The sequence below is a fragment of the Rhamphochromis sp. 'chilingali' genome, assembly GCF_963969265.1.
Source record: "Rhamphochromis sp. 'chilingali' genome assembly, chromosome: 7".
In the NCBI taxonomy this organism is placed as follows: Eukaryota; Metazoa; Chordata; class Actinopteri; order Cichliformes; family Cichlidae; genus Rhamphochromis; species Rhamphochromis sp. 'chilingali'.
The window spans coordinates 9,552,610-9,577,282 of record NC_137934.1 but is presented as its reverse complement, the minus strand read 5'-3'; the positions used below and the strand labels follow the sequence as shown (position 1 = coordinate 9,577,282).

Below are 24,673 nucleotides of genomic sequence, written 5' to 3'. Positions count from 1 at the left end.
AATTATTGACAGAAAATTATTGCCTTTTTTAATATCTTACATAATTAGTTATGTGTTATAAAACAACAATGATAAAATGTGTGCACTAGTTATTTATTGTATCTACCGAACTGTACAGTGTTAAGTAACTAATATTTTGATTCATCTGTAAACACCAGTAAGGGCTACACTGTAAAAGAAAGTGCCACTATATTCTTAGTTGTGTCACTCTGAATAAAGGTAGTAACTGAATGTAGCAGCTCGGTGATACTCTTTGTTGATTTTGTTCATCTTTTACATTATTCAAGAGTCCCAGGTAACTGTAATCCGTCTTCTTGACCTGAAACAAAGTATGCAGCTAAATTTCTTGTGATTCTAAGTCGAACCTATGGATCTGTTGTTTACAGCGCATTCATCATAAGAGCACCAAAGAAAGTGTACAGTATATATACAGCCCAACGTGTAAGGCGTAACATCATACAACAGTGTAGTGCAGATACTTCTATCTCAGTCCACTTCGTGCCGAGTCCGTCCCTTTCAGTTACATTTCACGGTGTTACGTTCCATTAATTTCCGGTCTATTCGTATTCAATTCAGTCTGCATTGTTTCATTCAATCCCATTCCACTTCATGCAACGCTAATTTGATTTCAATTAGTCCACTCCCACACGTCCGTGTTTGTTGTACTCTGAGACCAGCCCAGCTTCGCTCGAGTCAAGCGGATATTTTTCAATATACAATGTAAGTGTGGCTGTGTACATTTGGATTCTCCAGTGAAACCTCCTCCCTGTGTTTTCCTTTCGCAAACTACCATTACTGCTGAGATGGCCTTTCCTAGTTTAATTATCATAAGCCTTGTTCCCATATGTGCACCATTACACGAAGCATAAACTGACACCTGATGTAGGTTGTAAACTTAGCTGTACTTCTTATGGGCAGTGTGAGCCTACATGTTTAGGTGATACTGCTTAGATGTTGTGTCTGAGTTACTATACAAGGTGCACTTCATGAGTAATTAGCTAATTCTCTATAATTTCAACTATGACTGTACAGTTGTGTACTGTATTTATTCTTATTGTATTCTAATTTTTGCCTCATAACTTTTGCACTGTCCACTTCCTGCTGTGACAAAACAAATTTCCCACGTGTGGGACTAATAAAGGTTATCTTATCTTATGACATATTTGGGAGGTGATTAGCATTGATTATTTTCTTGGACGTGTTTTTGTTTCGTGGTTGCCAAATCCACATTTGTTATCACAAACAACTGAAAGACCCTACTTGTTGTGACGTATTTACAGTGTAAATACTCCAAATTAGATTATTTCTTTAACTTGTGAAGAACCAGGCCTCAACTGGTTAGGAGGTCATTACAACTGTCCCAAAACATTTAGCTAAACAAGGCCTACAAAAGGGAAGTGAGTAAGTCTTAAAGGTTTCAGGCAGGACTGCTAAAAATAAGTACTGACCAAGTTTTAGAAGCACCCCATGGCAAGAGTGGAAAGACAACTTTGCCTTTTCTTAAATGTCCTGGAAAAACAGTTATACAAATATTGTAAAGTTGATGATCTTGAATAACAGGATGAACATATTTAGAGCACCCAACTTCCTTCATGCACCCATTTAGAGATGTAAGTGGACTAGGTAAGGCAAATCTCTCCTAGCCGAGTCTTGAGAAATACTAGCCACAGGCAGATATCAGGCTAGTGACATCACCTTCCCTGATGGTAATGTCAGTCTAGCAGTTGGACCCAGCAGGTGTGTAGTTACTCAGCTCCCTGCGGATGGTGCTGAACGGCGACAGCTCCAGCTCAGTAGTGCACTCGTGTTCATTGTCGTCACTCGCTGTGGCTGAGGAGGGGGCGTGGTTACAGCAGCAGCAGCAACAGCAGCAGTCCAGGAATGCCCTGCCTAGCGGACGACACAAGAGGAGCAGCAGTGCCGGCGTCACGGCGGCCCGACAAAAGAGCAGCAGCTGGGAGAGGAGATGGAGCACGGACATGGTATGCTCAGGAACTCCGGCCGCCATGTAGGCAGAAACTATGTTGCAGATGTTCTCAGGCACCACGCACGCGCCGTAGACGATCGCCAACGCGACGACTGTGCAGTTCATCTGGCTCTCTAACCGGATCTGCTTCTTGTTGCTGCGCACGCTGGCCTGTTCTGCATGCCGAATCTTGCGCGCCGTCACTAATGAGCACCCGATTGTAAAGAGAGTGGGGAGACAAAAGTAGCAGCCAAAGCACCACCACAGCCGAGCACCCTCGTACGTCAGGCCCAGCACATAGAGCATGTCAGGCAGTGAAGTGGATATCCTGATAATGCAGCGTTCCACAGGGGGCTCATCTGGGATTCCCGTGTCCTCTGCCACAAGCTGTCGAATGAGGAGTTCCGGGAGTGCCAAGAGGAGGGCGCCGATCCAGATGACGGCTAGCTTGGCAGTAGTAGATGTGCAGTTCTCTATCATCTCGTAGTACATCTGGACATTGGTGGCTGCACGGAAGCGGTCGATGCACAGAGCACACAGGGTGAAGGTGGTCACACCCAGGGAGGCCACCTGAGCAAACAGACAAAGAGAAGCCCTTTAAACATTATTCAGAAATTAACATGACACGTAACACTGCGTATATCCAGAGGCCTTAGCTGACTAAAATGCATTGCCTCAAGAGCGTTGCTCATATCTTGAAATTGTGCATCAGCACAGAATGCATGAGGGGGAAATTAGGATAAAAGAGCTTGTGCTAACACTGGCCTTACACAAGTGATTATCTAAAGTCATTTCAACAGGCGGATGGGCTTATCTGTTTTCAATTCTGATTCCTCTGTGACACTCTGCAAAGTTATACTCACGGCTGCCAGGCTATCGAGCATAACAAAGAAAAGATACTAAATTATCTTAAATGGAGAAATTATATTTCAGAATCTTGAAGAAGGGCTGCTTCGTGTAGAGTAAACAAATGTGTTTCTCTGCATCGCACACAAACACATCAACTTTCACCAGCTGAAAAATCAGCCGCCACCAATAGAAAGACAGCAGGACAAAGTGTAATGGTACCGGCTGTTAGGTACACCTGACAGTGGCACAATTACATGCAGTGGGGCAGCAGAGGCACAGTGGAAGGCTCTAAGCTGTGATTAACACTGTAGTATCCCTTGATGCGTGTGTGTGTGTGAACTGAAAGCAGACAGTTAGACACCACACCTACATATCAAGGGAGGATTTCGAAAAAAGCTGTTGTTGCTGGAGTCACTCGTTCAAAAGAATCTTTACACCTAGTGTTTAATAACAATCTAATTAGCAAACTTCCAAAAATATTATGCTTTCCTGTTCATTTCTCATTCAAAATCTGCACACAACAGCTAATTATTTGGCACTACGTCTGCCTTTTAGATATGAGAATTGTCAAATTTCGCCAACACCTGAAAGCATCTGTTGGATTAGCCATCGTTTTGGCACAGTGTGGACCCTGCAAAATGGTCCTCTGCAGCTGGAGCATGTGCAGCCTTAACATCCCCTGACCCTCTGTCCTTCCTCATACAACACTGCTTCCACTCCTGCCCCTTCATATCCAATTTAATTATAACAGCCAGCTTCCCAGATGGCCCCTTTGAGCTGACTTTAATGTTCTAAACACATATTTCCTGGATAGATATAGATGTTCAAACAGGAACACGCACACACGCTGACCCTGATACACATGGAGGTCTAAGCAGGCTCATAAAGGGTCATAACCATGAGGGAGGTGTATGCTTTCTGAACAGTAGCTGTGATGAATGTGACTGCATTTGGGAGCTGGGGGTTTTATTACTTGTTGTGCCAAAATATTGCAACTGCCACTGGTTTGTTTCTGAGTGTATTTAGGATGTAGTGAAAGACGTGTTCCTTTTAGAGCATCTTGTGTATGATTTCTTGTCAAACTCTGAACCGATTAATCCATTAGTTGGTTTGGTTTGTCAAATTTTGAGCACACTTGGCAGATGTCATCTTACACTTAGTCCTGCAAGTTTTTATACAGCACAACTGTCTGCTTCTTGTAATAGAGATGAGCGTCAGTCTGGAGCTGTTATAGCAGTGAAATTTAAGCAGGATTTGACAGCCCCATGCTGTTCATCTACAGCATGAACAAAATGCAAAAAAAAAAAAAAAAGCACACCCTTCAAATGTTGCTGCAGTACAGGCACAGAGCGACTCTGCTCGTTTGATTCATGCATCACTGTGGATGCCACTTACTGAAATTGCATTCTGCTATTGCCCTACTGCACTCTTGAGTGTACATACTATGCAGGGATGCATGTTAGGCATAAAACACGATGTTTGATGTACAGGGTGGGCCATTTATATGGATACACCGTAATAAAATGGGAATGGTTGGTGATATCAAAGTCCTGTTTGTAGCACATTAGTATATGTGAGGGGGCAAACTCCTCAAGATGGGTGGTGACCATGATGGCCATTTAGAAGTTGGCCATCTTGGATACAACTTTTGTTTTTTCAATAGGAAGATGGCCATGTGACACTTCAAACTTATTGGTAATGTGACAAGAAAAACAATGGTGTGCTTGGTTTCAACGTAACTTTATTCTTTCATGGGTTATTTACAAGTTTCTGACCACTTATAACATGTGTTCAATGTGCTGCCCATTGTGTTGGATTGTCAATGCAACCCTCTTCTCCCACTCTTCACACACTGATAGCAACACCGCAGGAGAAATGCCAGCATAGGCATCCAGTATCTGTAGTTTCAGGTGCTGTACAACTCACCTCTTCACACCATAGACAATTGCCTTCAGATGACCCCAAAGATAAAAGTCTAAGGGGGTCAGATCGGGAGACCATGGGGGCCATTCAACTGGCCCATGACGACCAATCCACTTTCCAGGAAACTGTTCATCTAGGAATGCTCGGACCTGGCACCCATAATGTGGTGGTGCACCATCTTGCTGGAAAAACTCAGGGAACGTACCAGCTTCAGTGCATAAAGAGGGAAACACATCATCAGGAAGCAATTTCAAATATCCAGTGGCCTTGAGGTTTCCATTGATGGAGAATGGACCCACTATCGTTGTACCCCATATACCACACCAAACCATCACTTTTGTTGTTCCAACAGTCTTGGAGGGATCCATCCATTGTGGGTTAGTGTCAGCCCAATAGCGGTGGTTTTGTTTGTTAACTTCACCATTCACATAAAAGTTTGCCTCATCTCTGAACAAAATCTTCTGCGTGAACTGAGGGTCCTGTTCCAATTTTTGTTTTGCCCATTCTGCAAATTCTGTGCACCGATCTGGGTCATCCTCGTTGAGATGCTGCAGTAGCTGGAGTTTGTAAGGGTGCCATTTGTGAGTAGCTAATATCCGCCGAAGGGATGTTCAACTAATGCCACTCTCCAGTGACATGCGGCGAGTGCTACGCTGTGGGCTCTTGCTGAATGAAGCTAGGACAGCCACTGATGTTTCTTCATTAGTGATAGTTTTCTTGCATCCACATTTTGGCAAATCCAACACTGAACCAGTTTCACGAAACTTAGCAAGCAGTTTGCTAACAGTAGCATGGGAGATGGGTGGTCTCGTAGGGCGTCTTGCATTGAAATCTGCTAAAATTACCCGGTTACTGCGTTCACCAGATATCAACACAATTTCGATTCGCTCCTCACGTGTTAACCACTTTGACATGTCAATGGCTGTGAACCAATAGAAACTTGTAAATAACCCATGAAAGAATAAAGTTACGTTGAAACCAAGCACACTATTGTTTTTCTTGTGACATTACCAATAAGTTTGAAGTGTCACATGGCCATCTTCCTATTGAAAAAACAAAAGTTGTATTCCAAGATGGCCGACTTCTAAATGGCCACCATGGTCACCACCCATCTTGAGGAATTTGCCCCCTCACATATACTAATGTGCCACAAACAGGACTTTGATATCACCAACCATTCCCATGTTATTACGGTGTATCCAAATATAAGTGGCCCACCCTGTAGAACAAAAAGGTGTTTTTGCACTCAAATAATAGCTGATTGCATTTAAATCCACTATTTAACATTTGAATATGTTGTATAGATTATTTTTCTTTTTTCTTTCTGTCATATACTGGTTACAGTGGTGGATGCCCATATTAAACATAGCCAGAGGCCAAAGGTTCAGACTTCAGACTCATCTAAATGCTCAGTTTCAGAAGTCTGTGAGATGGTATATTCCTAATTGGTCATCTCAGGCGCACACCTCTGGCTTTGAGTCCACCAACCTGCTGTTTAAACCAGTGTTTTTCTCCATTTTTTTCTACCTTTATTATTGTGAAACATCATATTAGTCTCTGTGTCTGACCCACTTCTGACAGACACAAATATCCATCGCGTACACAAGAACAGGTAGTTGCAAATGCTGAATATTTCATAAATAGAACAACAGGCCTGAAATTGGTTTTAAAGGCAACCAAGCTTTGATCAGCATGTCAGGGCGGAGAGCAAGGGCAAGATGAACAAGCATAGCTTTGTACCGGATGAGAGAGAGAGAGAGTCCAACAGTCAGGGCGGGTGGGGGTGGAGGGTTTAGGGGGGTGAAGCTGTCAGTGTGTTTGTGGAAGGGGGAAATGCAAATGAGAGAATGAGAAACAGAGGCAGAAGAGGAATGGAAAGTAAAGAGGGAGTCAGAGAATGAAAGGGAAAGAGAGAGAATGAGAGCTGAACAATAGCAGAGAAACACGTCAGTGAGTCTAACTCACTGAGTGACAGAAAGAAAGAAATAACCCACGACATCCTCAGAATGATTAACAATGTTAATGTGGCATTTATCCCAACCAGCAGCATTGACCTTGTCATGTTCAGTTTACCTGCAGGCAAGACAACAGGTCTGTTAGCTTCAGGGACAGAAATCCTGCAACAGTAATGCTCTGAAATAAAAAAAACCCCAAATAAATAATATATGTACACTCCTGTTGATTTTATACCTCCTGTCTCTTTCTAAAGGAATAGCTTGAGATTTTTAGAATCATAGTTATTTTTTTTCTTTTCTTTCCGATACCGAGTATCAGTCAAGCAGAGGAACTCAATAAAGATCTAAGAAGGACAAATCACAAGTTGAAAAAGTTTCTTAGATACATTTATAAATAATTGGAGATTCCAAGATTATAGTTCAAACAATTGTAAGCAAGTACAAGTTACAGATGTTTAACCACTTTGCACAAACCGTCGACCTCAAATGAGACAAAATTTAGGATAATCAGGAACAACCCAGGAACCATAACCTGGAAACTGCTGGAACACCAGCGTCACTGTCCATAGTGAAGTGAGTTGTACATGGTCATGGACTAAGAGGGTGCCAAGCAAGAAAGAAGCCCCTACTCCAAAACTGACACCTTCAAGCTCGACAAAAATTTGCAGCTGCTCAAACAAACAAGCCAAATGCTGTCTGGAGAAAAGCTTTACAGTCAATTGAGAACAACAAGCTGTTTGGTCACAATGAGAAAAGGTTTGTTTGGAGGAGTAAAGATGAGGCATTCAGTCCTCAAAACACTGTACAAATTGTTAAGCACGGTGGTGGTAGCGCTGTTTTGCTGCCAGTGGTACTGGTACATTGCACAAAGTGGATGGAATGATAAAGGACGACTACTTCCAAATTCTTCAAGTTCATATCAGCTAGAAAACTTGCACAGAGTTGGGTATTCCCATGAGAATGAACCACACATCTGTATACTTTTGCCCTGTGCGGATTAGAGAAAAATCCAGGAGAAAATCCAAAATAAATTCAAACTTATACATTCTGTTCTTATTGTGTAAGTCATTAAAGATGCATGCTGAACCATCTTCACCCTGGAAAAGAGCAGTTCAAAGAAATTATTAAAAGCCCCAAATTAGCATTTTAATGCACATGATGGGAGTATGTAGACTTCTGACCACAACTGTATTTAATAATAGAAACAAAAATTGACTTTATGATTCCCTTTAGTTCTGTGATTGGAACCCCTAACTACCAAATAATACCAAATATCAAATAATATCAAAACCACCTGTTACCACCTGATGATAGACCTGATTTTATCGAATTTCCCAGAGGAACCCACCCGAGGGATTAATAAAGTTCTATCTAATCTAATCTAATCTAGACAATTTGCAAAAGAGGTCAATGCAGTTTTTCCACTTTATATGATGAATTGCTTCTCAACCTTGGACTTCAAGAGCTCAGAAAAAAAAAAACAAAGCCATGAAAAGGCCTTTCATCTACAACACGTGTTTTTAAAATTCTGGCAGTCCATCTGCACAGCAGGTGAGAAAGACATTTTCCCCTGGTGCTGTTTTTTAATAACGGCCCATTAAGTTGCTGATTAAAGGTCTTGTGAGCTGGTGGTACAAAGGCTCAAGTTATTAATTGGCTCTTAACAAGGACTGGTGGAGCATTTGGGGCCATACTGTGACTACAGCCACTGTCAGAGGGTAATGGGTGTTATCAAGTGATGAATGGGCTAATGTCGAAACACAACAATGCGCAAACACAACCACACACATAGACAACCAGTCTGGTAGTAATGAGCCAAAGGGTTATTCCACCTGCATTGCTTTTCTCTTACAGGAGTGTGTGACCCAGTGCAGGCTCCAGAAGACCATAACTCTAACCAGAGAGACCCTGCCAATGACAGCAACCATCCATCAGGTGGGCTGCATGAGCAACAGAGACAGTGGATACATCAGGGTTAGAAGGCAGGTCCTCTGCTCATGCCCATGTTTATGCTGAATTTTTGAAATTATCTTTCTATATGGTTGATGTATATGGAGGGTAATAGCAGACAAAATCCAACCTTGTGGACCTGCTCATGCTAGCAAAACAAAAACAGCTTCTGCTGTTAAATATCTATTGCTTGTTTTCTGTTATCTTCCGTGAGTCCATCCATTTTCTTAAGTTATAGGTGACTGAAAGCTATCCCATAGGGCTGCTCAATTAATCGAATTTTAATCACGATTACGATCTGGGCTTTCAACGATCATTAAAAATGACTGAGCCGATTATTAGCCCCTCCCTCGTTTATCCGCGACACCTTAAAGGCCGGTCCGTGAAAATATTGTCGGGCATAAACCGTCCGTGGTGCAAAAAAGGTTGGAGACCGCTGATTAAGAGGACCCGAGGGAAGCTCAGAAAGCTAAGCAGAAGTTATTTGGAGAGGAGAGTGACTGCCGTTGGTTGAAAAGAGAGGTAAAAAAAAAAAAACTTCAGTGGTGTTGCACACTATGTTATATTATTTTTTAAAGTCATTGAAGCCGGTCAGAGCAGCACGCTCCGTTTTGTGTAACTATTTTTAAATCCCTGTAGAACCGGAACCGTGTAAGCTAGCGCAATAATTTGTTTTGCATATGAAATCGGAGGAGTTGTAACAGGCGTCAGCGCGAACTATCACATGTCCGCCATTTCCTGGCCGAAACCGGAAGTGACGTCACTTCGCGGAAATGTAGTTTTTTTTACTTGTAGGCCTTAAAAGCCTATACTGGTCATGTTTGACTTTTCTGAATAGTTGCTGGGATGCTTGGAACTCAAATTGCACTGCTGGAAATAGTTTATTTTGATGCACCTGCTGTTTTCTTTGCAAATTTGCATCATAGGATTGTTTTTTGTTTTTCCTGCAGTATATAAAAATTGCTGTATCTCCAAAATAAAACTATGAAGACACTCAAAATAAATTTCCTGTTGTTGTAAACTATTTTTTGCAACTTTTTTGTATTTAAAGTTTTGAGGGATAAACCTCTTAAATTTCTCCAAGTAGAAATATATGTAAAAAAAACAAAAACAATTTTCAATTTTTTTTGTAGTTTATTGCACTTTTTTGCAATTAATGTAGTTACTATGGACTTAATGCATACATATTATTAAAATATGGGCTATAACAGTTGTATAGCAACTTGAAATGCTCCCATAAATGGCACTACAACATGTAAAAAAATAATATAAGCTCTGGCGGACTTGGTTCTATCGTAGGTCTTAAAGGGTTAAATAAATATCGTCAAATAATCGAGATCTCAATTTCAGTGAAAATAATCGTGATTATCATTTTTGCCATAATCGAGCAGCCCTACTATCCCAGCTGACTTTGGCAGACAGACTGGTAACTTGCGTTGGGTGTACCCTATCACGGGGCACATAAAAAGAGACAGACAATCATTCAGGCACACTAATGTAATGCTAATGTAGAATCATCACTTCACCTAATATGCACGTCTTTGGACTATAGTGCCTTGACTGTTGTTGTGATCTGGCGATATACAAATAAAACTGAACTGAACTGAATTATAGGAAAAAACCTAACTAGCCCTAACTTGACAAAATCATTGTAAACACACAGGCAGAGGCCGGTGACGCTACTGTTACCAGGTAATGTGTTGCTAGCCTCTCAAACCAAAGGGGTAACACAGTTTGGAGGAGGAAATGCAATAAATATAATAGCAAAAACAAAATATTGGTTTTATGAGTTCTTTTGTCTTTGATAGGATTCAACACACTACATATTAGTAGATTATTTACAAAGCTGTTCTAATGACTGTCTAGTCTGTCAGGACCAGTGTGGCCGTGCTGTCACGCCACTCCCCAGCTGCCCGGTGGGGTGACGACAATAAATCATCAGGATTCATCAAGAATGATAAAAGTGTGCACTGAAAACTTTACGGTATGGGTTTCAACAGAGTAGCTACTGTAGATTTAACTTGCAGATGTTCCAGCACTTCTGTCCATATAGTGCAACTAAAGGCTGGACGTCTACTTATTCTTTATTAAGGGTAGAAGTTATATCAACAGAAATTCAAACATCATCCATGATATTCAGCACTGAGAATGCTGCAGGAGTCCACTATTCATGTTGAAATCCATCTTGGGTAAATGGAGTTCAGCGGCACATTGGGTGCTGCAGGCTGCCGTAGTCAGCTGAGGCAGTAAGGCTCTGCTGGAGCTCTCAAGCTGCTACTCAGTGGTGTTCTGCTATAGAGTTGATGTTAAAACAAGCTAACTGTGCTGAAAAAGACAAGTAACTAGTCACTTCTTCATTTAGAAAAAAAGAGGAAATATTAACAAAGATAATTATTTCGTACTGTGTTTAAGTCATCCTTTTAAAAGTAGCGAGCAATTAGCACGTTATGTTTTTTCCAATACACTATGCTGTGTATCTCACTCTTATGTAAAATAGAGTGGTGGAGAAGGAGCAGTTCATTTTGCCAATTATCACTGAATATTGCAATGGCATTTCAGGTTGTTGCAGAGACATGTTTTGAATAATAGCACATTAGCGTGGAAAAATAAGGCATTAATTTGATGTAAAAGGCCCTGCATTAAGGAGGACAGCAGCCCATCCTCCAATGCCCTCTACTGCCATTTCCTACAGACTGTATGACTGGTACTGGTAATCTCAGTTTCAATAAAGTAATCTTTAAAAACAGAATAAAAAAACATACTTCCAATGGTTTATTAAAACAACAACAACAAAAAAACATGTGGTCCATTTATGTTTCCAAAGCTGTCGTCTGTGGATGACGTTGCTCAGTAGTTGTGGCTTACACGATTTTGCTCTTGTGATGAAAGAACACGTGTTCAAAAGCTTCGGAAACAAATATATAAAAAGTGTGTATGTGCAATACACTACATTGTGCATTACACATGCACAAAGAACGGGAATGAGTACTTAATGGGCTGCTTTGTATTTTTTTTAATTACATTAAGAGCAACAGTGATCTATGTCATTGCTTTCTTTTTTTTTTTCTGTCTGTTTCTTCCAGACAATAAATTTCTCTTTCATTGAATTATATCCTGACGTGTGGCTGATTTACCCTGGACGCAAAAAAGAAAAAAGAAAAAAAAGAATGCTCTCATTCTACAGTGGCGACTGGAAAAGTCCTGTTCCAGGTCATTGATTCCTGCCTGGAAGTGTTACACTGAAAGCAATACAAAACAGAACAGCTTTCATGTTCTATTCTCTTCTATGAAGCCTGATTTTGTGCTGACCTATTCTATGTTGATGTAAAGCTGATATGCTGCTTGTTTTCACTCCACATAATTCATAATGATAATCACCCAATGAATATTTCATTTACATGAGTAATTACCAATTTAGGCAACTGCGTCCAACGGCAACCCCGATCTTTGCTTCATGCTGTTATTTGAACTTGTCTGAACATACAAAACACCAAATCTACTCATCCATGGACAAAGAGCTGGCTGAATGGACTCACCATTATGCATAATGAAGAGCTTCTAATCACATACTCTGAATAATTCAAATACGTATACTCCAATTAACAATTACTCGCATGCCTGACAGGCTGAGAATGCAAAGGGCGCGAGATCTAGTTTGTGTTTGTGTACTTAATTTGTGTTTGTCAGTGTCTACGCGTTGTAAGTGTACATCTGCATTTCAGTTTATATTAATGTAATATTCATTCTGTCTCTAAGTGTATGTGAGTGTGCATGTCCCAAGGCTTGTTTCTAATCACAGATAGCTGATGCGAAGAGGAGAGGGGGGAGAACAGCCGCAGGCAGTGATCAGTAGGGAGAAGGCCATTCCACCCATATGGCGAAACACCACACCCTACTGACTTTGTGAATGTGTGTGTGTGTGTGTGTCTACAGGCTAGATGGTTACCTAGATTTTAAACCGACATAGGCTTGGACACATATAACTGTAAATAGTAAGACATTCCTATTTCATGACCTCTGGTAGACCTCTAAAGATCTAAACATAACGGTATGGTAAATGAAGATAAATATTTTTGATTTCATTAGCAAGGCTATCATTTTGGATTCTTTCTTTAGAAAGAAAATCATAATTGCAACTGACTTTATATTCCTTCCTATATTCCACTACTGTACTTCATACAGCAGACATAAAGAGCAGACCAAATTCTAATTCAGTTTCCTGAGGGTCTGCGGCTCAGTCTGTGCACGGTGAGTGTGTATATGTCAAGCTGATGTATGTCCTGCCATTATCGCCAATTTCGACACTGTGCATTGTGGCCCTCGGTGGGTCCGTGCAGCCCTGTTCACTCTTTCCTCATACTCAAGCTTTCTCTTGCACTCTCTTTTCCTCCAGCCTCTTCAACGGTCTATGTCTGCCTGTTGAAGCCCCGACTACAGAAAATACCAACAAGGCCAAATACACAAGGCACAAACTAAACTAAGCCTAAACTGAAGGATGATATTGGCCTTATAGATTTTTATATACTCTGCTTAGAGTTAGAAAGAAGGAACTTTCAATGAATTAGATAAGCTAGAACATACTTAATGTATCCCAAAAGTTAGGAAATTCATGATAGTCAGAGAATCAGTTTTGGTCAAAATATGAAAGACTGAAAACAGGTTGGATGAACGGCAGTAGAGACAGGCAATAAACAGACGGATCATAAAGGATTCTTTTTTTTATGAGCTAAAGTCCTGTTACTGTTGTCACACTCAAAGTTCTCACATAAAAACACTTAGAAATGTATATAGTAAATAAAAGCACAAGTTGTACATAGCAAATATAATCAGTTCAGGTTCTAATGGCTCTAAGCAGATGCTATATGGCTACACTAGTATTGAGATTGCCAGTATCACACTAATTACAATGCATCTTTAGGGAGATGTATATCCCATGATGATGATTACCAATCATCTATCTGTCTACTAATGGGAGAAGTCATTAGGCTGTTGCATATGGGTTCAGTTGTACAATACTTGCATGACTGCTTAAATATAAGTGTACAAATTTTGTGTGAGATCCAGTTAGTAGGATTTTGCATTTTGGTTGAATTTTGTCCATCAAACCATGTGCCTAATGCTAAAAAGTAACACAATATTATCAGAAAAAGATGGACATTCAATCAATGTTTCTGTGACATTGTAATATCTCAGATGCCTTTTTCTGTAATGATTTACAAGCATTTCTTTAATTGGGGTTAATAAGATGTATATAAATCACTCTTTTACAAAAGCATAGCTTTAAATCAACCTTGACAAATGACTTCTTTTTCCTTCTGGCTTATACAATGCTTACTGCTCCATTTATTTGTTATTTTACTCTAGTTTCAGGTCTTATTCTAATAAACTGCCAGGTGCAAAGACCCAATTATTGTCCATTAGTTTTGCCTTTTTTTGGGGCTCTGTCCCCTTACTGCCAAGAGGGGCAGTGTGCGGTGTGAACAGGCACTGTATCTGAAATGATGTGGGCTGGCAGACTGGCTCACATTTTTATTTTGTGCAGTATTTCCCTCCGTGTTTGCTCACATCTCACACCAAAATTGCTTTCTCTTTGAGGTTTAGAAATTCCACACTCGACTAAGCACTGAATAAAACAAGATTTACTTAAAGCAGCTCCACGGGAGGCTCCTCTCTTTGCACAGACACTCATGCATTATCTATAGAATCTCCTGATTTGAATACATACCTGAATGGGGTTCTGTGTCTGTCTGTGTTGTGTATTTATGCAGGCTAAGTGTGACTGAGACTGTGTCCTTATTTCAAATGATAATATCCCCTGTGACTCAATTTGGGTTAAGTGAAGAAAGAAGTCACTCCATAGGGTGAGTGTGTGTGTTTCGCTGAATGTTCCACAGGGAAAGATTGAGCCCTGGGCTGCATTACTCACAGCCTGTTTGATACATGCATGCACAAATACACACACGGAACACAGACAGCGCCCTGTGCACATGTCCTGATACATATGTATATTAAAACACATCTTGAAATGAAGCAATTAAGACATGGAGACAGGTGTGTACAGCTACTTCACAACAACATATTCTGTATTAAAAATAACCATTTGGTCTGTGCGGTGGATATGTGTTAGTCAGGTTATTAAATATTATCCCGTGGTCCCTGGGAAGCTCATATGCAATAACACAGGTAGGGGGCCTGTTTCTCTTTGATCCCCCAATAATTAAAACATATGCAGTCACAAGGTGTTTGCAACACGGTGCACAGTGGACTGATATTAAATATGAGGATGTTATTATACACTAAAGAGTAAGTATGCAATGCTAAATATAATCTCTACTTATTATTGATCATTTTTTTGCAGCTTCTGCAAAAAATGTAGGCCTAGTAAAGTGCAGAGCCTGACCGATACATCAGCCTATATTAGCCTTTTGCTGATATATACTGGTATCGGCATTTATTATTATAGATGAGATAAGATAAAGATAAAGAACTTTATTGTCATTGTAGTTATACAACGAAATTTGTTTGGTAGTTCACAGAGGCCAGCAGCAATAAAACAAGAAGCAGCACAGTAACATAATAACCATAGTAAACGTAGTAAAAGTATAAAATATAAAGTAAAAAGAAGGCACTTAGCACAGTAAATAAAAAAAATATATAATAGTATTTACAATATGGTATTATGTTTTGAGTGTTGAAATTACAAATTTTTCCACCAAGGAGCACTCTGCAGACTCACAGGTTTTTTTAAACTCCATTATCATATTATCTTATAAAGGACTTTAAAAAATCTGCTTATGTTTGTGTGTCTGAATATAAAAAAACAAAATACCAGCTGATATATCAAAATATCGGATTTTTTAAATCACCAAATATCGGTATCAGCTTTAAAAATTCCATCAGTCAGACTCTAGGAAAGTGTGAGTGGACCTTTACCTTTATAACTTCACTGAACAAATAATAGCCAGTGAGCATATGTGACCATAAGCTGACAATTGAGCTAAAATGAAGAAAAAGCACCGACTGGTCTTTGATTTAGAAGCCCATTGTACACTCGAGCATTGCCCTAGAAATTGGCCTTCAGCTCTGTCTCAACACCCTTAATTACAGTTGCATGGAAACTTCATGAAAGCAACGGAAACTCTTCAGAAAGCTAATATAAGATTCACCAATACCAATACCCGACATGCACCACAAGCCCATGAACATATCTTCCTGGGCTAAATCTGACCACTTTAAAAAGGCGACCCCTCTATCTATACATTTGGTTTAAATGTAAAAGGTGAAAATTTATCTTCTTAGGGCTTATTTTTTGTTTAAAAGTGAAAGTTTAGGAAGCAAAGGGGACTAGGTCTAGGTTTAAATCTGCCAATTATGTGAGGAGTTTGTAGAGTTGTTGAAAAAGAGTGACCTTCACTTTTAAACCAAATTTAGACATAAAGGGACACCGTTTCAATGGCCTGAACAGATGGCCTTTCAACCAAACCTTAGTGTAGATTATACATCAGGCATAGGTATCTTTAACATCTCAACAGGTTTTTGCTGTATGGCTGGTAAGATATTATTAGATAACAGCTCTTCCTGTTTGCAGGCTCTGTAGCATCTGGAGGGAGGAGTTGAAGTTAAATTCTGATCACTGACTCTGGCTTCTTGCCCGGTTACACAATCTGACATTTACTCTTATCTTTCTTTCCACCTTTGGCTGCAAACAAAATAATTCTTACATAGTCATGACTCAGACGGGTTGCCCACAATTTCTCCGTCTTCAAATCAAGCATCTTTAAACACATATGTAACCTCCCCCCTTCATGTTCACTTGAGGCGGGTCATGCCAACAGCCATTCAAAGCAAGCTTAAGCTGTGCCTGAGCTGGAATCCCCTGTTTTACACAAAAGACATTGCGCTTGTGGGTGAATCTGACACTGGTGTAATTGCAGTAAAAACACAAAGGAAAGGTATCAGCATACTACTACTGCTTATGAATGCTGGTGCGTGGGAAGGGGAGGGTACAAAAAAGGCAAGGAAAGAGGCTGACTTTGTATATGTGCGTGTGCAATGCCTTCCTCAGGTGTATGTATGATGAAAGCAGCGGTTTATGAGCCAAAGTAAATGGCAGATAGCGAGTGGCTGTCAAACATGCTGGTGCGTATCTGTGCTTGTTTGTGTGTTTGATGCCTCCAGGGCTAAGTGAGATTCCTGTCCAGTTGCAGCAGGTGCACAAGTGCCAAACAGATTGCCTTGTTATTGGGTGAGGTGTCATCCTGTGACTGTGTGTACTTTCAGGTCTGTCAGTGCTTTGAAAGTGAAACCAAACTCTTAAATTAAATCTCTATATAGGCAGGCAACGAAGAGCATGACACCTAAATGACATTGACTGAGCCCCTTCATCATCTGATATCACTGAAGTGATCAATTCAAAACATTTCACCTACGCATGTGAGAAATCTAAAGCAGAAAAAAGACACAAATGAAAGCTGGGCAGAATTACCTCCACATAGGGCACCACTTTGCAGGCAAATTCTCCCAGCAGCCATGACTTCGTCAGTTCGTGGAACACCACCATGGGCAGGCAGAAGAAGATGAGCACAAAATCCCACACAGCTAAATTTGCCAGCAGAGAGTTGGAGATACTCTTCATGTAGTAGTTCTGGCACACGATGCACAGGATGGCAATGTTTCCTGCTATGCCCACCAGGAAAATGACCCCGGAGACGCACGTGATCGCGTAAGCGCCGTAAGTCTCACTCGTCACTGGGTAAAAGGGGTTCTTGATCTCGTTCTCGAAATCCTGCGAGCTGGGAGGGGTGATCGGCGTGGCGTCCCAGGGGTTCTCCTCTCGGAAAGTGAAAAACTCACTCCTCCTGGTGAAGAGGTCAAAGGGCAGTTCGGTGGAGGTGAGGGCCACCGGTTTGGGCATGGGTTCCCACGGTGACGCGTGAGGTTGAGCCAAAACTACAGAGCTTTTGTTCAACCGGTTTCTCCCCCTCTTCCACGCTTTCTTCTGTTCATCTTTTGTGCCTCTCTTGTGCCTCTCGCCCTCCTCGGGTCCCCCTCCTCCGTCTCCCCAACCCATTGAAGATGGCTTAGCCGCATTGTAGTGTCCACCTGCTGGCGTCCCCGTACTACTAAACCCGCCATTCAACTTTATCCTCCTATTATGGTGGCGCGTCGAGTCCCAATGTGAGACGGCGTTGGGATCCTCCACGGGTGTCAGAGTCCTATTGTAGTCGCGTTTGCTGTGTCCATTTCGCCGAATTTCTTCTGCAATTACCCTCTTCCAGGGGTGAGTGGAGTTAAGGGTCCCTCTGATAATTGCCCGCTGTGCCTGCAGCTCTGCCGAAGACGCACCTGTGGCGTACTCGGGCAAGAGCGCACGGTCCCGGGCTTTGTTTTGATGACTCTCCCGGAGAGACCCCTGGAAAGTCTTGCCAGAGTACGCGCTGCTGTTGCTCTCATCTTTAATCCGAACTCCTCCATTATTTCTCAAAGATAGCAATACATGTATATGGGCCAGTAACACGAATAACGTCCTAGGCGGCAGAATCTGCATGATCCAGGAAATTACTGAGCGCAGTTTAAATCTTCACGAGTGCATGATCATCACACCTCTATGGAGCTCGGGGGATAATCTTCTTTTTAGTCAACACCCATGTTGGAAACCGTACAATAAATAGCACAGGGTTACATTCGCTCTGCAAACTTGAAAGTATCCCACTGTCTTCTTCTGCACTATTTGCACTGCAGCTGCAATAATCTCCAAAACGCCCCCTCCTCCTCGTTTTCAAAGTCTTGGCATTAGCAGGACAGCGAGTCAGTGTCCGGATCCAGAGAGAGGGAATTGTTGCATATGCACGCACAAATCAGCACAGCATCCAGTTTCTAGCTGTGCGAAAACCCAGATCCTCTGCGAGTATGTGAATGATGTTAATTCATTGGGTTGGGTCGGCAGCAGCAGCAGCGTCAATGCGGTGCAGTCCGGGTAAAGCCCACCAGGCTGTGATGCACGGGAGTAGAGAAGAGAGAGAGAAGGAAAGAGGAGGGGTAGAAATCGGTCTCTTCTCTCTCTGTATCTCTTCCTTTCCTCCTTTGCGTCCAGTATCTTTCCTTCTTCGCTTTCTCCTTGGGTAGGACCGTGCGCTGGAAGAAAAATGCACTCCCCTGGCGGCTAACCCCGATCTGTCACTCTCCATCCATCATAGAGCATCTAGCAGCCCCGGAGCAGGCTACGGTTACAGCAACCCCCCGGCAGAGAAGCCTGCCACGCCCGACAAGACGTGCTAATAAATATATTTCCCAGTTTTTAATTTTTACGCATAGGCGGCGCTGTGATATCAACGCGCATTTAAGTAGATGCCTTCCAGTCTAATTTGTTTAGACTCAAATAGGAAGCAAATTGCCGCTGGGTAAAATATCTATACTTATTTCAAGAAGAAAAGCAACTTTTAGAGAAAAATCCCTTTCATCTAAGATATCTTGATTTGATCCGCCCAGCTCAATTTATCTGAAGCGCCTCCCCGAGGCATTTTTTAGTTATGTTAAAAAAGAAACACTTTCAGACTAGGCCTACTACTTCATGAAGATTAATGATTCATGCTTTAAATAATTTCACTTGTAAAAGTTGCTACCCGTTAAAAGCAGCTCTCACAGTCAGTATCGTCACCTCTCCACCTTGGCCCGTTGGGTCATTCGGATTCAACCTTCACAATTTCAGTGCACCGGGCTGCAAACTTCACTTTCATCTAAAGCCTGAACGGATCACTGTGGACAATATATACAGTAAACATTGATTGCCACTTGTTTTACGACTGTACCACAAATCATTCAATATACCTTTAAAATGATATTTGACTCTGACCCTAAGCTTTACTCAGAAGCTTTAAGAAGAACTCCAAACACTCGGATATTGTAAGAAGTGGCTTAACCGAGAGGAAACGTTTCCCTCGTGGATTGCAGTGTTAATTAATGGAACATTTCTTGAGCCCACTTGCTATGTTAATGCACTCTAATTCCACTTCGACTTGACTGTTCTTATATGTCTGTCTTCTCTAGCAATTTCTTCATTTTGAGTTAACTACTTAAACTGCTATTGTGACCATAACAGGTATAAAGAGCAGTGACTCCAAAATCAGTGTATTATGAGCTGCAGTATGCTTCTGCAGCATCATTTTTGGGAGAAAATACATAGAAAATGTAGGGAAAACCCCTTAGTATACTTGTGCTATACCAATACCTCATGATTTCAAAGGATCATCATTAGTTTGCAAATTCTGAACACATTTTAATGACAACTAAATCGCTTTTGAATTTCTGCAATAATTAGTCATACAACAAAACACACCTTTCATCTTTTCCTGTATTTTGAAATTGATTTGGTGGAGCGTTGGAATGTGAATGTGTCTGTCTCTAAATCACTTTGGGCCAGTGCTGTTGTTTCAATGGTTATAAATAAATGTAAATATATTAATGGCTATTAAAAGGCTATAAATCTGTTTGCAGTATATTTTTTCATTTCCAAAAAGTCGTTTATTTAACACAGTTAAGTAAGCTGCATACTGATCTTTGAGGATTGAAATAAAGTATTAAACCTATCAAACTAGTATCGATGTGATACCGATACCAACTCTGGTATCGATACTAACGATATTTGAATTAAATTCCCCCCACCCATCTCTAATAATTAGCAAGGTGTTGCAAGTAATGGAAACCCAGTTTAAATAATTAAAAATAGGCTAACGGATAAACCTTTCAAATGATAACGAGAAAATACCTGTTTTTATAGTAATCTGAAATGTTTGTGGTCATATAACAGTGTTGTTGATTGAAACCAAACCAAAAAAGGCAAAAGTAGGAATCTTTCTGATGGCAAACAGGGGGCGACTCCACTAGTTAAATGGATAAATGGATAAATGGATAAAAGAACATCATCTCCTCCGCCATCCCAGACACCACAGATCCGCTGCAGTTCGCCTACAGATCCAACAGATCCACAGAGGATGCCATCGCCCACGTCCTACACACCACTCTCAGCCACGTGGACAAGAAACAGGGTAACTATGTGAGAATGCTGTTTGTTGATTACAGTTCAGCGTTTAACACAATAGTGCCCTGCAGACTGTTCACAAAGCTGAGGGATCTGGGACTTAACAGCCGTCTGTGTGCATGGGTGTTGGACTTCCTCACTGGCAGAACTCAGGTGGTGAGGGTGGGCAGGTGCTTCTCCAACAGCATCACCATCAACACAGGAGCACCTCAGGGACGTGTCCTCTCGCCACTGCTCTACTCCCTCTACACTTCAGACTGTGTGGCCACCCATAGCTCCAACACCATTGTGAAGTTTGCTGACGACACAGTGGTGTTGGGTGCCATCTCCAACAACGATAAGGCGGCCTACATGGATGAAGTGAAGAATCTGGCATCATGGTGCCAGGACAACCACCTCCAGCTGAACGTCAGCAAGACCAAGGAGCTGGTGGTGGACTTCAGAAGGGGTCAGCACAGAGACTACAAGCCCATCATCATCAATGGAGCTCCAGTGGAGAGGGTGCAGTCCTTCAAGTATCTTGGTGTCCACATCTCCTCAGACCTGACATGGGCTGCCCACATTCAGGTCCAGACCAAAAAGGCTAGGCAGCGCCTGTATCACCTACGACAACTGAGGAAGTTCAGGGTCTCTCCAAAGATCCTCAGGATTTTCTATACAGGCGCTGTGGAGAGCATCCTCACACAGAACATGACATCGTGGTTTGGGAACAGCTGTGTGAAGGACCAAAAAGCTCTCCAGAGAGTGATCCGTACAGCAGAACGCTGCTGCAGGATTGCTCTCCCCCCGCTTCAGGACACCTACACCAGGAGATGCCGGACTAGAGCAGCGCAGATACTGAAGGACCCGTCCCATCCTGGCAACAAACTGTTCCAACTTCTGCAATCTGGTAGAAGGTTCCGCATCATCCGGGCAAGGACAGAGAGACTCAAGAGGAGCTTCTATCCCCAAGCCACCCGGGCCCTAAACACACACACCCGCCCTCTCACATCATCTATAATTGACTGAGACAGGACTCTCTTCCAGACACTCTAAACCAAGGCACAATGTACATTTCAATTCCTTTAATTTTAAATATGTTTATATTGTCTATCCTGTAAAATAGTCAGATGTCTATTCATATTAATGTACAGAATTCACCTGCTTGCTGCTACTACTGCACATTCACCCAGTGTATATACTATATGTCTGTATATATATATATAATGTTCTTCCTCTACACCCCCCCCCCCCCCCCCAATTTTTGCACATGTCGAGGAGCGTGTCAGGCTACATTTCACTGTGTGTTATACTTGTATAACACACAAGTATAATCATTTACCTAATGAGTTCATGGTCACTACATACTGTACATATCTTATTTATTGCAGCATAACGTTTATGTTGTAAATTACGCCCATATTTAATTAGAAGATAAATGACTAGCTTCTACAGTATGGTTTCCTTAATTTCTCAATCACAATCATGCTTTTTTTTCTTGCTTTTTGTTTCAAAGATGCTGATGGCTCATATCTAAGGCTTCAGAAGGGGAGCTGACAAACCAATGTGTGACGTCATGCTGGCTACGTCCATCTTTTATATTCAGGGTTTGATCACAATTTCTGATTTAAAAAAATGTCTGTCACAGAATATTGAGGGTTATGCGGCTATGGCAAGTAAATACACCCTGATAAACAAACACATGCACAAAAGCATGACCTTTCATTAAGCATGTCCAGTAGCTCAGTCAATAATTCAAGAGCCTTTAGAGCTAAATGAAATGAGCCTATTATGTCTCAAGTACCCTAAGTACTGTTAATGGACTCACCCTGCTGCAGACACTGACTGCATATTGCAGCCTTGTAGGAAAAGAGAAAGATGCAGAACACATGGGCAAACTTAAGAATGCTCACATGAGTACACGCACATATGTAAGCATGGAAATAAATGGCACATTTAGAGATTTTAGATAAGAAAGTGTATGCAAATGTACTATCCCCCCAAAAAAGTTAAGATGGTGTGTAAAATTAAAATAAAAACACAATACAGTGATTGCAGTCCCAACTAATTTGGCCTTATTTTTCCCTTTTTCCTTCGATATGTTTTCTCCTTTCTATTGTGAATAAAATATGGATTGATGAGGTTTGCAAATCATTGCATCCTGTTTTTTATTTACATTTTACACAGCTTCCCAACTTTTTTCGGAGCCGGTGTTGTCCAGTTCCCAAACAAGCATATGGTTCTGAATATTTACATATCTACAGTCCTGCTTACTCTCTGTTTGTGTTTTCCCCAAAAAACATATGTTGTTTTCGAGAGGATCTGAGAGAGTGGAAAGCAAATTGGCAAACACAGCGGACTCTAGCAGGTGACCTTCTACATCAAATAGGTGAGTGGAGCCAATTCCATCCAGGGGAGCATGCACGCACACATAATCGCACACTCGTCCAAGTTTCACTCGGGGGGTAGAATGCTCAGGATTGATCACTTGAGTTGCTGATGCCAGAGTCCTCATTTGACATTGAGTTGGATTTATTAAAAAAAAAGTTTTGGTTGTTTAATAATCCGTGTAGCAAAAGTGAGTCAAATATGATACCGTATTAAATCAGCTGGGAGTAATGCTGTTTGCTCAAAGACATGCAGTGAAGAGGAGGACAGGATTTCTTATTCGCTTTTTAACACATGGGTTTATTAGGATTAATTGAAGCGTTTTCAGTTAAAATGTGCACAAAGTTAATAACACAGTAAATGCTCAGCATCTGTCAGGCTTCACGAGTTAAATACTTCAAATTAAGCAGTGTGCGCGACCTTGAGAACACCACAACGTCACAACTATTTTAATAAGCTGGAAAGCAACGCTTCATATCTGCTGTGCATGTGGTCCACGGAGACTCCGCAAGATGCCGTGTGTGGGTGGAGATAAAGACGAGAGGTTCTCTCACAGATGTAGTCATGCATGGAAACGATCAATGGTTCAGACGCAGAGGGACATTAAAGGGCACACAGCGTGCCTGTACACACATGAAATACAAATGAAGGCTTCAGTGCGCACATTAGCAGCGGGAGCCATGCACTCATGCACAGAGGGGAGTCTGGAGTTTAGTAGGGCATGAAGTCAGTCAGACGAACATGCGAGGGCCATGAAGATTTCATGGAGTTAATTACAAAATCCACTCACATACAAATGTAAAAAGTAGAACACATGGACAAATCCCACAGTGCATTGACCCTCCAATGAATTATAGAAGCATTTAGTTTGATTTGGTTTGATTACAGTGAAGGAGAGTGTAAACAGGTTCCATACTTACATACTAATCTGAATAAGTTACACCTCCACTTCTGTGTAGAGCACTTTGGAAGAGCCATTGTTCTAAATGAGCAGCTCAGTGAGTCAGTAAGATGTTGGAAGACTTTATTAGGCTAGAAGTCTTTAGCTTTAATATGTAAAACCACACTGCTGTGAAATTATCTTTATGAACTCAAGCTGTAGGAGGGTGGAGTGCCATTCAAGGAAATTGCTTTTTAACAACATTTGACTTTGCATACTTATGTTTCTGCTCCTCTGAATCGTGATTTGCTCTTGAGCAAGGTAAGGCTTTTATCATGCTGATTAGAGCATAACTCGATAGGCTGTTGTTTCGAGAGCTTTTCACTAAAGTCATTATTGTGCTTTAAGCTTAGTCTCATTCTGATGAATAACATTAGCTTCTCATTGTGTCATCGCATCATCAGGATGCTCTTAGTGAGGATTTCTGCCAGGCTGTAATCATGATAAACTAAGAGGCCCTCAGCACGTGTTAATGTATAGCTTAATGCTGCCATCTAGTGGTGTTAAACAGAATTGCAGAAACACAGGTAACTGGTAAATACGTTCTTTAGATCATTTTCTCTTGTTTTGTACTATATATTTAAAAAACAAACAAACAACACACCAAGCATACTGATGTGCTATTTCTGTGGAGTCTCTTAACCACTTAGCCGGAGCGTAGCTTGCTTACAGGCAGGGATGGAGAG

At 41.4% G+C, this 24,673-nt stretch overlaps 1 protein-coding gene across 1 annotated transcript; it reads right to left on the bottom strand.

The window, feature by feature from the left end:
- Positions 1-1,707: 1,707 nt before the first annotated feature.
- Positions 1,708-18,847, bottom strand: gpr37b (G protein-coupled receptor 37b). The gene is made up of 2 exons (XM_080886780.1): positions 17,129-18,847; positions 1,708-2,536 (listed from the first exon to the last, which is right to left on the bottom strand). Exons 1-2 carry the CDS (start codon positions 18,188-18,190, stop codon positions 1,718-1,720), a joined length of 1,881 nt encoding a protein of 626 aa, XP_080742906.1. The 5' UTR covers positions 18,191-18,847; the 3' UTR covers positions 1,708-1,717.
- Between the last annotated feature and the right edge of the window lie 5,826 nt (positions 18,848-24,673).